At 53.3% G+C, this 16609-nt stretch overlaps 3 protein-coding genes across 4 annotated transcripts in view; 2 read left to right on the top strand and 1 right to left on the bottom strand.

Annotated features, from left to right (window-relative positions):
• The window catches only part of creb3l4 (cAMP responsive element binding protein 3-like 4), an 8581-nt gene extending 1281 nt beyond the window's left edge, over positions 1–7300 (top strand). The window contains exons 3-12 of the mRNA XM_028425079.1: positions 3148–3439; positions 4053–4196; positions 4291–4552; positions 4730–4854; positions 4941–5030; positions 5171–5277; positions 5731–5799; positions 5980–6064; positions 6164–6257; positions 6414–7300. Coding sequence (XP_028280880.1) covers positions 4056–4196; positions 4291–4552; positions 4730–4854; positions 4941–5030; positions 5171–5277; positions 5731–5799; positions 5980–6064; positions 6164–6257; positions 6414–6715 — 1275 coding nt within the window. The 5' untranslated portion in view covers positions 3148–3439; positions 4053–4055 and the 3' untranslated portion in view covers positions 6716–7300. The remainder of the gene's footprint in view (positions 1–3147; positions 3440–4052; positions 4197–4290; positions 4553–4729; positions 4855–4940; positions 5031–5170; positions 5278–5730; positions 5800–5979; positions 6065–6163; positions 6258–6413) is intronic.
• Positions 963–2886, bottom strand: LOC114448251 (probable N-acetyltransferase 16). Of its 2 annotated transcripts, none has more exons than XM_028425092.1 (4): positions 2501–2886; positions 2320–2424; positions 1873–2097; positions 963–1747 (listed from the first exon to the last, which is right to left on the bottom strand). In XM_028425092.1, exons 1-4 carry the CDS (start codon positions 2558–2560, stop codon positions 1187–1189), a joined length of 951 nt encoding a protein of 316 aa, XP_028280893.1. In that variant the 5' UTR covers positions 2561–2886; the 3' UTR covers positions 963–1186. The 2 variants fall into 2 exon arrangements, with proteins under 2 accessions (XP_028280893.1, XP_028280892.1); XM_028425091.1 differs by having other exon boundaries at positions 964–1747; positions 2305–2424; positions 2501–2885.
• A 2459-nt stretch (positions 7301–9759) lies between the features above and the next one.
• The window catches only part of LOC114448223 (atrial natriuretic peptide receptor 1-like), a 30004-nt gene continuing 23154 nt past the window's right edge, over positions 9760–16609 (top strand). Inside the window, exons 1-2 of the mRNA XM_028425033.1 lie at positions 9760–10150; positions 11259–12032. Coding sequence (XP_028280834.1) covers positions 11306–12032 — 727 coding nt within the window. The 5' untranslated portion in view covers positions 9760–10150; positions 11259–11305. The remainder of the gene's footprint in view (positions 10151–11258; positions 12033–16609) is intronic.

The raw sequence follows: 16609 nt of genomic DNA, 5'->3' as shown, positions 1-16609 counted from the left end.
TAAAACACAAGAATGTGCACACACACACATTGACACACACTGACACACACACACACACACTGACACACACTGACACACACTGACACACACACACACACACACACACTGACACACACTGACACACACTGACACACACTGACACACACACACTGACACACACTGACACACACACACTGACACACACTGACACACACACACTGACACACACTGACACACACACACTGACACACACACACACACACTGACACACACACACACACACTGACACACACAGACACACACACTGACACACACACACACACTGACACACACAGACACACACAGACAGTCACATGCAGACACACACACTGACACACACACACACACACTGACACACACACACACTGACACACACACACACACAGACACACACACACAGACACACACAGACAGTCACATGCAGACAATAAGTCAGACTTTATTGGAGCTTGAGGTTAATCAATCATGTTTTACATTGAAAGATCTTTTTCTCATTTGTTTACATGTTTTAAATGTTTCATGACATACAGGACACTCTGAGACCCCCACAGACCACTGAGACCACTGAGACCCCCACAGACCACTGAGACCCCCACTGAGACCCCCACAGACCACTGAGACCCCCACTGAGACCCCCACAGGCCACTGAGACCCCCACAGGCCACTGAGACCCCCACAGACCACTGAGACCACTGAGACCCCCACAGACCACTGAGACCACTGAGACCCCCACAGACCACTGAGACCCCCACTGAGACCCCCACAGACCACTGAGACCCCCACTGAGACCCCCACAGGCCACTGAGACCCCCACAGACCACTGAGACCACTGAGACCCCCACAGACCACTGAGACCCCCACAGACCACTGAGACCACTGAGACCCCCACAGGCCACTGAGACCCCCACAGACCACTGAGACCCCCACAGACCACTGAGACCACTGAGACCCCCACAGACCATTGAGACCCCCACAGACCACTGAGACCTCCACTGAGACCCCCACAGACCACTGAGACCTCCACTGAGACCCCCACAGACCACTGAGACCCCCACAGGCCACTGAGACCCCCACAGACCACTGAGACCCCCACAGGCCACTGGGACGTATGTGAATCCCCTCATAAAGGCGCAGCCTGCTGAGGACTCTTCGTTCTGCAGATGGTGGCTCAGAGGTCAGCCTCCAGGATGAAGTTCTCCCAGTAGTCCTTAAATGGTGTCACATTCGCCTCGGTCTGGCAGAACTGACGAAGCCCCGGCCACACCGCGGGGTCCACGTACGCGTATATGACCAGGTAACCGTGGACGCTCGGCAGCAGAGCTTCGAGCTGAGCCAGCAGAACGCTGCACACCGACGGCAGGCTGTGGCCGAAGATGTTGATGTTGATGCGGAGGGCATCATGGCGTAAGGGGACAGAATACGGTGGGGTTAACAGACTGATGGCGGCGGGGTCGTACTCTCGGTCTGCAATCCACGTCAGCCCCCTGCGCCACAGCACCTCCAGGTTGGCCTCCACCGGTCTCAGAGGCTCCCAGTCACAGATGATGGTTTTGCCCGGCAGCAGGTTGGAAACGACGTGGGGGGACAGGATCAGAGACGCAGCCTGCTGCTGGTTCAGCCGAACTGGACCGGAGGAGGAGGAGGAGTCCGCCTGGCAGGGGAGTCTGGACTGGAGCTCAGCCACAAAGAGGCCTAAGTCAGCCGCCTCACAGCACAGAGAGAAGATGGCCTGCAGAGGGCGACACAAGCGGGCCGATCAGAGACCCACAAAACATGAGAGCAGGTGCTTTGGGTAGGCCACGCCCCCTGCTGGTTAAGACATGTAACAGGTGCAGTGATGTCAGTGTGTCACACCTCCTTGGCTATCAGCCTGTACTTCGACAGCATCTGCGGTGGCGGCGGGTCTCCTCGGCTCAGCCTGACAGCAGAGACTTCTGGGAAGTGGCGGCGGACGTAGGCGGTCACATGCCTCTGGAGGGCGCCAGCAATGCCGTGTCCTCTCAGATCAGACACGACCCGAAGACCCTGGACAAGGACTGTCTGACCACCATCCACCCGCAGCACTGACTCCAGCGCCACCTACAGGTGGAGACACACAGAGGACAGACAGCCTGCGGTCCTGTCCTGATGGACATGAAAATCAGCCTGGTGCTCAAGTGGCTGCTATACCACAAATGACCACCAGGGGACAATGTAAGGAATTATTACAGCAGTGGAGGTCCTCTAGTGGACACTCCAAGAACTGCACACTCAGTGTGTAATAATCATGAAACACTCAGCTCTCACCACTCTGTTCTTCACCTTCGCGATGAAGACAAGGCGGCCGGGCTCCTGCAGCCAGCGGTGATAGAAGGCCGCCATGTAGTCCAGCCCGTTGTAGTCGCCGGGGCCGCAGATGTTCAGGACCTGCAGCACAAACACACCAACAGCTGTCAGCACAGCCGCCGTCGAACACGGCTCCTGTCAGGACCGATGCTGCGACCTGCTGTAAGTCCTGCTCCTCAGCCAGGCTGCACTCCAGGTCACAGGCCTCCGCAGACATCCGGGCTCGGGTTCTGGGTCCGCTCCGTCCTCCTCTGCTGTCGGTGGAGGTTTCAGAGTCCACAGAGCTGAGGAGGGAAAACAGAAGGCACAGAGCGCGCTGCGTTCAAGAGCCACAGCTCAGCAGACCAGAGCTCACGGTCAGACATGCTTCATTCCTGATACAGGCGATCAATAACTGTGTCAAACAGCTGTGGATTTTCAAAATAAAACTTTCAACACAGAAAACAAAGAACAAATCGTGTTCAGAGCAGCTGAACCACAAACTGAACCAACCGAAGGACACGCTGCTGACTGTGAACGCGTCCTGAAACTACACTCTGCTGGCGTTTTATTGACCACACACACACACACACATCTGCATCCAATCAGAATCCTGCAGGATTAAACATCAACCGACCAAGCCAAACAGCGACCTCTGCTGGTCAGAGCCACAGTCTGACAACACGGAGTTAAAATCCAGACCTCACGTCCCTGAACCGTCCCTGACAGTCTGAGTTTGTCTTTAGAGGATGGAGTGAAAATTAAAAAAGTGTTTTTTTACTTTGTTGTTTAACAGAGGCCCTCATCATCCACACACTGTTTCAGGTGCAGTGAACACCGCCGGTCACCAGGTGGCGCCAAACGCCGGCAGAGTAGCATGCTGAGCTGCAGGAGAAGAAGAGACTGAACAGCAGGAGGAGGAGAAGAAGAGGAGGAAGAGGAGGCTCAGGCTGCCAGCTGGACTTCTCTGGACCGACAGAAAGCAGCGTGTGTGTGTGTGTGTGTGAGAGAGAGAGAGAGAGAGAGAGAGAGAGAGAGAGAGCTGCCGCTCTGATGACGAACCGGGAGATCTGAACCGGAAGTCACAGCAACAACAGCCCGGATCCGTGCGTCAGCTGTGAGTATTGATCCGTCTGAACCAGGATCAGGCCTCTCTCTCTCTCTCTCTCTCTCTCTCTCACACACACACACACACACACATAATGTTCTGGGGAGTCTGTGGACTTCCAGTGAGGAGTTACACACAGATTAAATCATCTAACAGCTCTGCTGCTGTCAGAACTCATGTGTTATTATCACTCATCAGGCAGTGTGTGTGTGTCTCAGCTCTGTGCAGCTGTGTTCTTCTCCTGTGTGTTTTCAGGTGTGTGTTTGTGTGTGTGTGTGTGTTTTGAGGTGTGTGTCGCTGCTGCAGGATCACAAACACGTTTAACAGCTTATCACGTTTCCTTCAGTCAGACTGGTACTGCCAGAGGCTGTGTGTGTGTGTGTGTGTGTGTGTGTGTGTGTGTGTGTCTACCAGGATGTCCTCCTCAGGTCTGCGTCACACACACTCTTTATTCTCCAGCCTTAAAGGGACACACCGTGTCCTGAGCAGCTGGATTCAGACCTTCCCGTCCACTGAGCTGCACCTTCTGTTTATCTGACTGATCGGATCGGTGTGTGTGTGTGTGTGTGTGTGTGTGTGTGTGTGTGTGTGTGTGTGTGTGTGTGTGTGTGTGTGTGTGCAGGTGATGGATGCAGAGAGCGGGGAGCTGTTCCTGGGTGGTGTGGGGGCCGGCAGCTGGCCTCTGGACGCTCCGTTCTCTTCCTCTGAGCTCGTCTTCAGCGGGGCTGAGAAACCCCTGCAGGACTGGGCGGTGGACCCCAACTCTGTGAGTTTCTGACAGGGGTCAGAGGTCGCCTGCAGGTTTCCATGAACACATCACAGCTGACCAATGAACTTCACATCTATGACTTTGTCCTCAGACGCTCGCAGACGACAGCGAATCAGAGGACGTCCTGCACGGCGTGGATCCAAACGAGGTCTTCCCCAGCGCCCCCCCCGCCGACCCGTCGTCAGAGAGTGACAGCAGCATGTCTGAGGAACCTGCTGTTGACACACCTGTCACCATGGCGACAGCAGCGAGCACTCAGCCAGTGACTGTGTATCAGGTGGTTTATGACATCAGCGGGCTGGGCGGGGCTAAGATGGAACGTGGACATGAGAACGTCATCTCCATAGAGCTCGGTGAGGACAGATCAGTCTGTGGAGGGTCTGAGCTTTCTGATGGCCGCTGCATGCATCATGTAGTTAAATCATCAGTCTGCTCTCTGATGGGACATGATGATGAGACATCATAAGACATGTTGATGGGACATGATGAGACATGTTGATGGGACATGTTGTCCTCCTGTGTCTCTGCAGACGACTGGAACTCTCAGCTGCTGCTCTCAGACTCGTGCATCGTTAACGAGCTGCCTGTGGTCCCGGCCGCTCCCCCCGCCGCCTGCCTAACCGCCGCCGACCCACCCAGTCCCGATGGAGACCTGGTGAGACAGACTTTGTGTCTCTGTGTGCGGCTCAGTTCTGAGTCGAGGTTCCGCCTGGAGGACTCACTCTTCTTCTACTGTTGCAGCTGTACCCGGAGCTTCAGCTGACGGAGGAGGAGCAGAAGCTGCTCGGTCAGGAGGGCGTGTCTCTGCCCAGCAACCTTCCTCTCACCAAGGTCAGACCGCCGCCGGACCCCCGGCCGCTGTAGACACATCCGGCTCCTCAGGAGGATGAAGTCAGGATGGTTTGCAGCGGGTCGGACCCTCGCTGTTCGTCCTGTAGATGAAGACGCTGATGTTGAACTTTCTCCCACAGGCTGAGGAGCGAATCCTGAAGAAAGTCCGGAGGAAAATCCGCAACAAGCAGTCGGCTCAGGACAGTCGGCGGAGGAGGAAGGAGTACATCGACGGGCTGGAGGGCAGGTAGACCACACCTGATGCTTTTATTTTGAAAGGGTCCTGACAGGCAGAGCTGTAACTCGCTGTGTGTGTGTCTGTGTGTGTGTGTCTGTGTGTGTCTCTGTGTGTGTGTGTGTCTCTGTGTGTGTCTGTCTGTCGCTGTGTGTGTGTGTGTCTCTCTGTGTGTCTGTGTGTGTGTGTGTGTGTGTGTCTGTGTGTGTGTGTCTGTCTGTGTGTGTGTCTCTGTGTGTGTGTCTCTGTGTGTGTGTGTGTGTGTGTGTCTCTGTGTGTGTGTGTGTGTGTCTGTCTGTGTGTGTGTCTGTGTGTGTCTGTGTGTGTGTCTGTGTGTGTGTCTGTCTGTGTGTGTGTCTGTGTGTGTGTGTCTGTGTGTGTGTGTGTGTGTGTGTCTGTCTGTGTGTGTGTCTGTGTGTGTGTGTGTCTGTGTGTGTCTGTCTGTGTGTGTCTGTGTGTGAACAGGGCTGCCGCGTGCTCAGCACAGAACAAAGAGCTGCAGAGGACGGTGGAGCGGCTGGAGAAACACAACATGTATGAGCACGTCTTCTCATTGATTGATGATTGATGATTGATGATTGATGAGGAGCTGCTGGGTCAGAGTTTACTTTCTTTGAATGAAACTCTTGGTGTGTCCATGACTCCTGTGGGATGCTGAGGTTCCTCTCCTCAGTCTTTTGTTATTGATTATTGATCATTGATCGCACCGCTCAGGTCCCTGCTGGCTCAGCTGCGGCAGCTTCAGTCTCTGATCAAACAGACGGTCAGTAAAGGGGCGCAGACCAGCACCTGTTTACTGGTAAGACCCCGTGCTGTTTGACTCTCTGATGCCCTGATCTCTGTCTTCCTGCACACACACACTCTGACTGATCAATACCTGGCTGCTGTGTGTCCTCAGATCATCCTGGTCTCCCTGGGTCTGATCATCCTGCCGAGTTTCAGTCCGTTCAGACACGACCTGGCTGCTGACGACGACTACAGACCCACAGGAGGTGACTTCCTGTTCCTCCCACATCATCGATCAATATTTAATATCAGAATGTGATTATATGTTTATCATCACCAAGTACCACGGTAGCTTCACATTCGTGTGTTTCCGCAGAAGCCTGAAAGGGTTAAGTGAAAGTTAACCTTTTGAATCTTCTCAGTTATTTCCAGAAACATCCTGACGGATCCTTCGTCCTCTGAGCCGGCAGCAGACGGCGTCAACAGTCCGCCCCTCCTGTCTGACCCCCTGACATCTCAAACCAGCCAGTCAGTTCCTCCAGAGGGCGCCGCCGTCCTCCAGAACCCGACAGAAGACTCCGACCAGCCGCCAGCCCTTGATGGGTCGGGTCTAGAAAGGAGCCAATCAGGGAACAGCTCGGCTGTTGTTGACGGGCAGACTGAGCCCGTGGGCCGTAAAGGAGGCCACGATCCGGCCAAACCGGCGCACGCTGATGAGATGTAGACAGACATCTGGACTTGGTTTTTTGGGGTTGTTTTTCTCAAACCTACTTAAACACACTGATGCTAACATTAGCGTGATGTAGCAGTACGGCTAAGGTTAGCTTAGCATGCAGACTGTGTAGCCAGCCTGTCCAAATACATCTCTAGACTCAGTAATTAACAGTTTGTGGGCTTTACCTAGATGTCAGGCTTTATGCTAAGCTAAGCTAGCTGTCCGTGTAGCTTAGTTATCCTGACCGAAACACACAGAGATCCGAAGCAGCGGAAACGTTCAGATCCCTCAGATCATACGGCGGGTTAATCAGCTGGTCGATCGATATGATGATCAGTCATCGATGATCTCTGAGCTCTGTTGCATCTGTCTGTAAATAAGGTGTTTGTTGTTGGATGAGTTGCTTTTGCTGTGACTGTTTTGGTGTGTTTGTGGCCGCAGCTGCTGTGTGATGCTGCAGGGGGCGCCGCTGTGCTGTAATCGGCTCAGCGTGGCTTCATAGTGTCTGTGTTTGGAGGGGGCGCTCGGTGCCGGGGTGATGACTGCATTTGTATAAATAAAGCTTCAGGTCTCCTCTGAGCGCCTGCAGAAACATCATGTGTCCATCAGCAGCCCGGACTCTGGATTTGTTGATATTGTTCATATGTCTGCAGGATTTCAGCAGCTCACAGCAAAACAGACACGAAGAGAGCGCTGAGCTGACCGACAGCTGAGCTGACCGACAGCTGAGGGCTCGTCCTCCATCTACTGTGATGAATCCTAGGAACTACAAGTAAAGCTGCACTCTCAGATCTGTTCTATTAGGAACACACAGTTCTATCAGCTCCTGCAGAGATCATGCAGCTACAACAGGAGACCACCGGGGGGCGCTCCAGCCTCACTCAGTGCTTTCTGCTTCAGATGGTTTCATCAAATGAAATGAAATCATGTCCGATCTGCTGAGCGGAGTGTGTGTGTCTGTGTCTGTTTGTTTGTGTGTGTGTGTATCTGTGTGTATGTGTGCGTCTGTGTGTATGTGTGCGTCTGTGTGTGTGTCTGATCACAGAGGGTCACAGGTCTGCAGGTGTGAGGAGTGATCACAATGTTTACGATGTGACATTTAGTGTGTTTGTTTTTGTGTGTGTGTCTGTGTGTGTGCTTGTATGTGTGTCTGTGTGTGTCTGATCACAGAGGGTCACAGGTTAAAGCGTCTTCCTCTGCAGGTGTGAGGAGTGATCACAATGTTTACGATGTGACAATCAGTGTGTTTGTTTTTGTGTGTCTGCCTGTGTGTGTGTGTGTGTGTTAGTGGAGCCTCTGCTGATTATAGGAATTATATGTAATGAAGTCACATCCTCATCTAACGACCTAATCACAGCTTTAATGTGTCAGATAATACAGAGCCGATGGAGAGATCACACAGCTGTGGAGCTCATTTAACCCTTCGAGCATTAGCATGCTGCTGGTGGCTGCTGATTGGTCAGTTCAGAGGCCTGTTAGCTGGGTGGTGCTGAACATTTCTGTCAAACACATACACACAGAAACAGACACACACAGTCACAGACACACACACAGACCTGCACATGTTCACACATGAGCTGAGGACTTGTGGGTAAGTGAGTCCAGCAGCGGCGTGCTGAGCCTGCTCATGGTTAAAAGCGGTCACAGCGGGGCCTCTGTTCCCGCACACGGCGCGCTAACACAGCTGTCTGAATATCTACATCCTGTTCTGTTCAATAATGGACCAGAAGCACCTGAAGGGACCAAAACCAGGAGGGACACGGCGGCTAAGGATGGATAGCACACCGACACCAGGGCTGTGTTCTCCATGTTAGCTTAGCATAAAGACCACAGCAGTTAGCCTGCAGCACACTCACTGACTCACTAAACACCAGCATCGCCCCCTGGTGGCTGGGAGCTGTACGGTCATAAACGTCTACCAGTGTCTTCAGTGTCTCAGTCTGAATGGAGGCGGGGCCACCTGCCTGCAGGTCTGCACAGTGAGGAGTAAAATGGCGGCTTCCTCAGATACACGCACGCCTCCATCCGTCTGGAGGCAGATCCATTATTGATGATTTCCTGTAGCATCATCACAGCTCAGCTGACCCGAGAGCCTGCAGGCCACTCCCCAAAGTTTCATCCCTCTGTGTGAGATGTTATAGACACAACTGTGATGTCACAACACTGTAAAAACAGACGACCTTTAACACATGAAGGTCTGTCTGTGGATGAGCTGCTGTCAGTCATTAACATCACACACACACACAGAGGAGGACTCACACACCCTCGCTCTGACTGTCCTGCTCCTAACTCCAGCTCCCAGGATGCACTGGGCTGGGTCCTCTTCCACACACTCAGCTGGTGTGTGTCTGTGAGCTGCCGTCCTCCTTCTAACGGTGCGTTTGCTTTTATTGATCTGTAAAGTGCTCGTAAACGGAGCCGCCATGATGGGAGCCAGAAAGCCGAGGGGCGCCGACAGACTGAGGACAGCGTGACAGCGAGCTGCAGATCAATGAGAACATTCTCTGAAATAATTTCACCTGGTCATTGATCAGATCTTCTCTGAGGCTCCACAGGGTCCTGTCTATTAAAATCAAACCGTTGCATCAGAGCGACACAAAGTGTGTGTGTTTACATGAAGTGTGTGTGCGTTTACATAAAGTGTGTGTGTGTTTACATAAAGTGTGTGTGTGTTTACATGAAGTGTGTGTGTGTTGTTGCTGGAGCCACAAACTGCAGTTCCTCCTGTAGCCACTTGAGGGTGGATTTAATATGAACCCATATGAATCTTGGGCGATGATGGAACTAATCCCTGTATGTGCTCCTAGTCCACCAGCCTCAGGTGGTCACCAGAGGAACTGCAGTCTGCAGCAGGCATCACACTGCCTGTGGACAGCGCCCCCTGTAGGCAGCACGGATACAGACTCAACCAAATATCTGGCCAGGTCCCCTCAGAGGTCAGTCTGCCTCCCTCCCTCCCTCTCTCTCTCTCTCTCTCTCTCTCCGCCCAGCCGCTCGGGTCTCTGCGGCTGCGCACTCTCAGTCTATCACACATGGACTTCAGCGCAGGGAGAGACGCGGAGCAGGAGGATCAGCTGTAGGCAGCGGCTTCACCTGTCAGAGGGATTATTGATTATTGATTGATGATTGATCAGCCTCCTCCGTGGATGATGTGGGGGGTTCGCGCGCTCTGTGGAGTTCTGATCCAGTTGGTGGACGTGAGGTGTCCGCGCGCGCACAGGTGAACATGTTAAACGTGTGAAAGTTTCCAGAGACAAACCGGAGCCGTGAACGCGCAGGACCAGTGCCCGGGTCAGGTCAGGAGGAGGAGGAGCGCTGCTCCTGGATCAGGACCGGACGACCCGTGCGCGCTGCGCCGGGCTGTGGAGCTGCCGGAGCGGCTGCTGATTAGAACCATCCAGAGAGCTACAGCCAGCATGAGGAGGCGCGGAGGCGGCCGCTGAGGTACGGAGCATGCTGTCATCTATTGATTTCCATCAGACAGGCTCCGGTCTGTCCGCAGGGAGCTGCAGCTCAGGCTGGGTCCATTACGGGCTGTGGAGGCTGGCTGGTGCTCAGAGCCCGGACCCAGAGTTCGGTTTAAGACGCAGACGGCTGTTTATAGTGAAAGACCCACTAACACCCGGCTCTAATCTCCGGTGTGAAAGGTACACTGAGTCACACGTCTTCATCAGCTGCAGCTCTGACTGGCAGCCACACACACACAGCCACACACACACACACAGACACACACACGCGCGCGCCTGGTGTGTTAGTGTGATATAACATCATCACAGACTTGATGATTTTCTGTTTAACATGTCCTGAACAGAAACCTGCTGCAAGAAGCACCAACCATCAGCAAATGTTTCCAGGGAACCCCAAAAAGTGACGGACCCGTCCTGATGACGTCATGGTCCGTCACTTGTCGGGTCTCAGCTCCTGCTTCTGTTCAGTAAACCCCCCCCCCAAAGAAGCTGTTAGTCCTCCAAGCCTCCAGCACCACTGAAGAAGAGCAGTCTGGTGACGGGCTTCAAACGATAAAGTTCCATTTGAGATGTTTTACATCTTCTCTGATCAATAGAAGTCTGGTTCTGTAACTATCAGTGACGTCACCACAGCATCCTCCATCAGTCTGTTTACATGATCAATACTGGACCTGACATCCTTCCACAGCGCCCGCTGCTGGCAGCAGGACGGCGGCGTCTGACATTTGAGTGGATGTTATAACAGTGTGCCGTGGTCACATAACTGTCACTGAGTGAATGATTGGCAGGTGAAGCTGAGCTGCTGGTGTTGATCAGCTGAGCAGGTCCGTTCCTGCTGTTCTCAGCTCGTCATGTTTTCCCTCCTCCCCTGTGAGGTGGGCGCCGCCGCCCTCTCATTTTGCAGCCATGGGGAGTTTTTCTCCCACGACTCCGGCCGGGTGATCACAGTGAAGCGGGCCGTGACGAGCCGCCGCGGGCCTCACCGTCCTGACCGTGTGATGAGGGTCCAGGCAGAGGAGGAGCTGTGCGTCAGTCACTGTGTGTTACATGTTTTCTGACCCTGTCCCCTGTGTGTGTGTCTGCAGGGTTAGTCATTCAGCCGTGGTCGAGCAGACCTCTAGCGGGGCAGAGGATGGCCCGGTGGAGGGGGGGCGCTGTCCTGCTGGCTCTGCTGGTTCTGTGGGACCTGCAGACGGGACGAGCGGCTCGTCACTCTCCAGGGAAGCACCGGGCGCTCCAGAACATCACGCTGGCTGTCATTTTACCGCAGAACAACACGGACTACCCGTGGGCGTGGCCCCGCGTCGGCCCCGCCTTGGAGCGCGCCATCAGAAAGGTCAATGCTGACCCCACCCTGCTCCCCAACCACCACCTCACCTACGCCTTCAAAAGCAGCCAGGACAAAGACGGGATCTGCTCCGAGTCCATGGCGCCGCTCATGGCGGTGGACCTGAAACTGGCCCACAACCCGTGGGCTTTCTTCGGGCCTGGCTGCTCCTACACCGCCTCTCCTGTCGGCCTCTTCACCACCCACTGGAAAATACCCATGGTCACGGCGGGCGCCCCGGCTGTGGCGTTCTATGGCGGCGTCTACCCCTACATCACCAACACTGGCCCCACCCACAAGAAGCTGGGGAGGTTCGCCCTGCAGATCTGCGAGCACTTTGGCTGGCGGGATCAAGTGATGCTGATGTTCAGTGACAACAAGGTGGACGACCGGCCATGCTACTTCGCCGTGGAGGGTTTGTACTTGGAGCTGAAGAGCATCAACATCACTCTGGTGGACCGAGTGTTCGAGGAAGACAAACCGCCAATCAACTACTCCCAGATCCTCAACGACATCCAGGGCGACGGCCGAGGTGAGTCCGCCGCCGCCTCGCTTCACGTGTCCAACTATGGTTATCGTGATGTGGTTTGTCCTGAATGGCTGAGAAGGGGACGGGTTCCAGACCTTCATGGACGTGTTTTAAATGTCAGATAGTTTTGGTGTTGTTGTTGTATTTGTCATGAGGTCTCCTGGTCATTGAGGTCTCCTGGTCGTTGAGGTTTCCTGGTTTCCTGGTCATTGAGGTTTCCTGGTTTCCTGGTCGTTGAGGTTTCCTGGTCTCCTGGTCATTGAGGTTTCCTGGTTTCCTGGTCGTTGAGGTTTCCTGGTTTCCTGGTCGTTGAGGTTTCCTGGTCTCCTGGTCATTGAGGTGTCATGTCGACCGGTCTGAGGATGTTTCAGTTTACAGAGCTTCAGGTTCAGCAGCGTGTCCTCTGTCCTCTGCGGCTGCTCCAGGGTTTATTAGCAGCACTTTGACCCTCTGCGCTCTGTGTTTGTTCATTTTGTCATTTTTATTGGGGCTGGGTCTAATTCCTGCAGCCGTGGAAACATTCTGAAGCACACAGCAGTGTGTGCAGAGGCTGTGATGAAACGACTGGGATCACATAACTTAATAAGTTATGTTATGATGCTACCTTGCTGGCTAAGCTTAGCTAATGCTAATGTTATCCCTGTCTCAACCACCGATGAGCTAACATAGCTAACATAAGTGACCCCGTCAGGCCATTTCAGACAAATTTATTGGACCCAAAGTCCAGAGAGGAGGAGGAGGAGGAGGCAGGGTGTTGATGTGACGGCTGCAGGAATGTTCTGCAGGTTTTCCTCCGTTCAGCCTGAACGTTTGGAAACTTCCTGCAGAAATCTCCTCAGAGGACAAACTCAGACACACAGAGGCGCTCGGTTCCTGGAAAGCTGACATGGAGCAGAGTTCATCAGACACCGTCAGCTGTCAGCAGGAAGCTCCGCCATGACTTCCTGTTGAGTCAGTTATTCTGCCATCAGCCCGTCACCGTATGTGATCTGTGTCGGAGCGAGCCGCTCCTTAGCTCCTGGTCCTGGCCTCGTCAGTGCAACAGGAGCCGGGTCGATGCGTCCGCAGGCCAGACAACCTGCTGTTAATGGCTCTGCCCCGAGGGCGGCGTGATGCAGCAGAAAGCCTGCAGGTCACAAGCGTCCTCCGCAGCATCCGGTCCTCAGGCCCGACAGATTTAACAGCAGGTTCCACAATCAGAGCCGCACAGGCGGACCGCCGTGAGGCTCGGACGCAGGCGGCGGCCATCAGAGCCGCAGGAAGAACAGGAAGCACGGCGAGTCTGAGACACACAAACATTTAAAGTTAAAGAGAAACATCAGAGTGATCACCTGCAACCGAAGGAGGCCTCAGACGAGGGGTTCATGATCCGTTCATCATTAACAGAACATGAACGGATCGTCACCGTAAAACATCTGAAACAATAATAAATACATTCTAACCCACCATGTTTTTACAGTAACAGACTGATTATAAAGGCTTTTACTGTGAAAGATCTGTACGTGTGTGAGTATTTGTCAGGTCTGCGGCCCGTTTAAACAGCATTCTGAATGAATCTGCCGAGGATGAGATTAGAGCTAATGAATGTTCTCTGAGCTGATAATTAAGACATGAGTGTACAGTGAGAGCTTCCTCTCTGCAAACCAAACAGAGCCGTTCCCACAGAGCCCCCAGCCTCCCTGCAGGGCATTTATTAACAGAGGTCATGGAAACTGCAGCCGGCCTATCAGATCGGTAGGTATTTCCTGACAAACACAGGCTAATTTTACCTCGCGTCTCTGCCTTTTGTCTGCTTAATCAAACTCAGCAGCAGCTCCGTTTAACTCGAACAGCTGACGCGTTCTCATGTGACACAAACAGGAAGCAGCTTCACACCTGTCCTCTGCGTCTCTGATGTCTCCTGTAGCGCCACCGTCAGGTCAGAATGCCAAGCACATTCCTCCCATCAGACCCAGCTGCAGAGCTAACTGCTACCATGTGTGCTAATGCTAATGCAGTCATGCTAATATAGAAACTTGGCCTGTGAACAGAATCAGCAGCTGAAGAAGAGCCGCAGGCGTGTTGACGCTGGCGTGAGGAGGCTTTTATTCTGAAAGCGTCAGACTTCCAGTAGACGCCAGTGTGTGTTCTCAGGTTGTTTTCAGGTCAGACAGAGTGAAGCCAGAAAGTCTGAGAGGAGGAATCAGAGGAAGAGCCGGGACCACCAGGGGCTTCCTGTGATTGAACAGTCCTCCAGCTGATTGAGGGCCGCCGCCTCCCATCACTTCAGCAACGACCCCAGCAATTAGGACAAGAGGGCCAGCGGCGCCTGATTACAGTCACAAACAGACAGAAAACAGTGAAGCTGAACAGGAGGCGCCGACTCAGACTGACGACAGCTCATCCTCCACAGGACCTCATGTTCTCTGCCCTCATTAGGTGGAGCTGCTCTGTACGGCAGGCCTCATCGCCTCAGTGATACGCGGTCACATGGCCGCCGCCGCCGCCTCCTTTCTTTGAGACTCGGCTGGTTCTGGACTCAGCTTTGGTTAAAGTGAAGGAGCTGGAGTCAAACACAGACCGACCAAAGACCAACACTGAGAAAAACCCAACTCTAACAAAACTCTACAAAAAAGCCACAATGCGGTCACAATGGCGGGAAAAGAAGAGGAAGGCAGACACACACACCTTCCAACCTGACCTTCAAAATAAAACAGGAAGTTCACAGAAGACACAGACAAAGCAGCAGCAGAAGTGACCAGGCTCTCTGATCCTCTGCTCACACAGAGAACGGCTGACACACACTCCTCAGAGGCTCTTTGTGTTTCTCTGTTGTGTTACGACTCTTATGTAACTCGGAGTTTAGTTGTACGTCAAAATCTGCTGAACGGCAGAGCCACATGTACAGGAACAACAAGTCCTCAGTGAATGCACCGTGGCACCGTGGAACTACGTCACACAGGCAGGCAGCGGTGTGTGTGTGCTGGGACAGATCCAGCATATACCCTAATTAATGTCTCTTAACACACTTACTGTGTTCCAGGTTTCAGTGTTTATTCGCCTGTAGTGTTGACCCTCCCTCTGCCTTCCTATCACACACACACACACACACACACACACTGCAGCCTGCTGCCAGCAGCTCTATCTGCTGAAAGCAGGCTGTAATGTGCTGGTCGTGGTGCAGCAGGAACTATCCATCACTGCCTCGGAGCTGGCACGCTGCTCTCTGCTAAAAGGCCATTTTTAGTCAGATCCAGTCAGTTTCAGTCAGTTCCCAGCACCGTGTGTGTGTGTGTGTGTGCGTGTGTGTGTGTGTGTGTGTGTGTGTGCGTGTGTGTGTGTGTGTTTACAGTCAGACCTCATTCACAGTGAGAAGCTCCAGATGTTTGGTGACATGATTCATACCTGAAACGCTGATGTTCAGAGTTAATTTGCAAACATACAGAAGAAACAACCAGGCCCAGGTCTGGACTGGTCTGGACTGGTTTCTGTGGAGCTGGACTGATGTGTGCAGACAGGTCTGGACTGGTTTCTGTGGAGCTGGACTGATGTGTGCAGACTGGTTTTCAGCATCTGAGACGTTCTGCTTTCGAGGTTCCTCCTGCACAGACTTCCTCCTCATTCCTTGTTTACAGGCTCAGTCTCCACGGTAACCGGTGCTCTCCTCCTCTTCAGCGTAGCTGCTGTAACGTCAGGGCTGGAGCGTCACCGCAGACAGCTGATTTACCTGCTGATGGTCAGCACGCCGCGGGCCGCGTGAAGCTGAGGCCTGCGCTGACAGCGGCCCGTCACCTGTCCGTCACTGCCAGGTCAAAGAAGCGTCCTCTGACAGAGGAGGACACGGAGACGCTGTGGAGGCTGAAACCACAGCGGGGACAAAGACTGCAGCCTCCGGACTAATTACCAGGCTGTGTAATTGCAGTAAATCACCACTCTGTGTGTGTCTGTGAGTGTGTACGTTGTCAAAGAGACGACAAAGCCATTATCAAGATAAAGCATCAATTATGAAACATGTTACTGATGACGCACTGAGGAGGAGAGCATTAAACAATTAGAGGACACACACAAACAAACACACACAGACACACACAGACACAGACACAAACACACACAGACACACACAGACACTCACAGACACACACACTCACACAGTCACAAACACACACAGACACTCACAGACACACACACTCACACAGTCACAAACACACACAGACACACAGACACTCACAGACTCACACAAACACACACAGACACACTCACACAGACACTCAGACACACACACAAACACACACACACAGACACACACAAACAAACACACACAGACACACACACACTCACACAGACACTCAGACACACAAACACTCACAAACACACACAGACACACACACAAACACAGACACACACACACACACACTCACACAGACACAAACAGATACACACACACATATACACACACACACGCACACAGACGCACACACACACTCACACAGACACACACACAAACACTCACACACACACACACACACACTCACAGACACACACACACAGACGCACACACACACACACAGACACACACACAAACACACACACACACACACTCA

The sequence above is a fragment of the Parambassis ranga genome, chromosome 16 (genome assembly GCF_900634625.1).
Source record: "Parambassis ranga chromosome 16, fParRan2.1, whole genome shotgun sequence".
NCBI classification, from domain to species: Eukaryota; Metazoa; Chordata; class Actinopteri; family Ambassidae; genus Parambassis; species Parambassis ranga.
The sequence above is the reverse complement of the archived record's forward strand: the minus strand, read 5'-3'. Positions and strand labels throughout refer to the sequence as shown.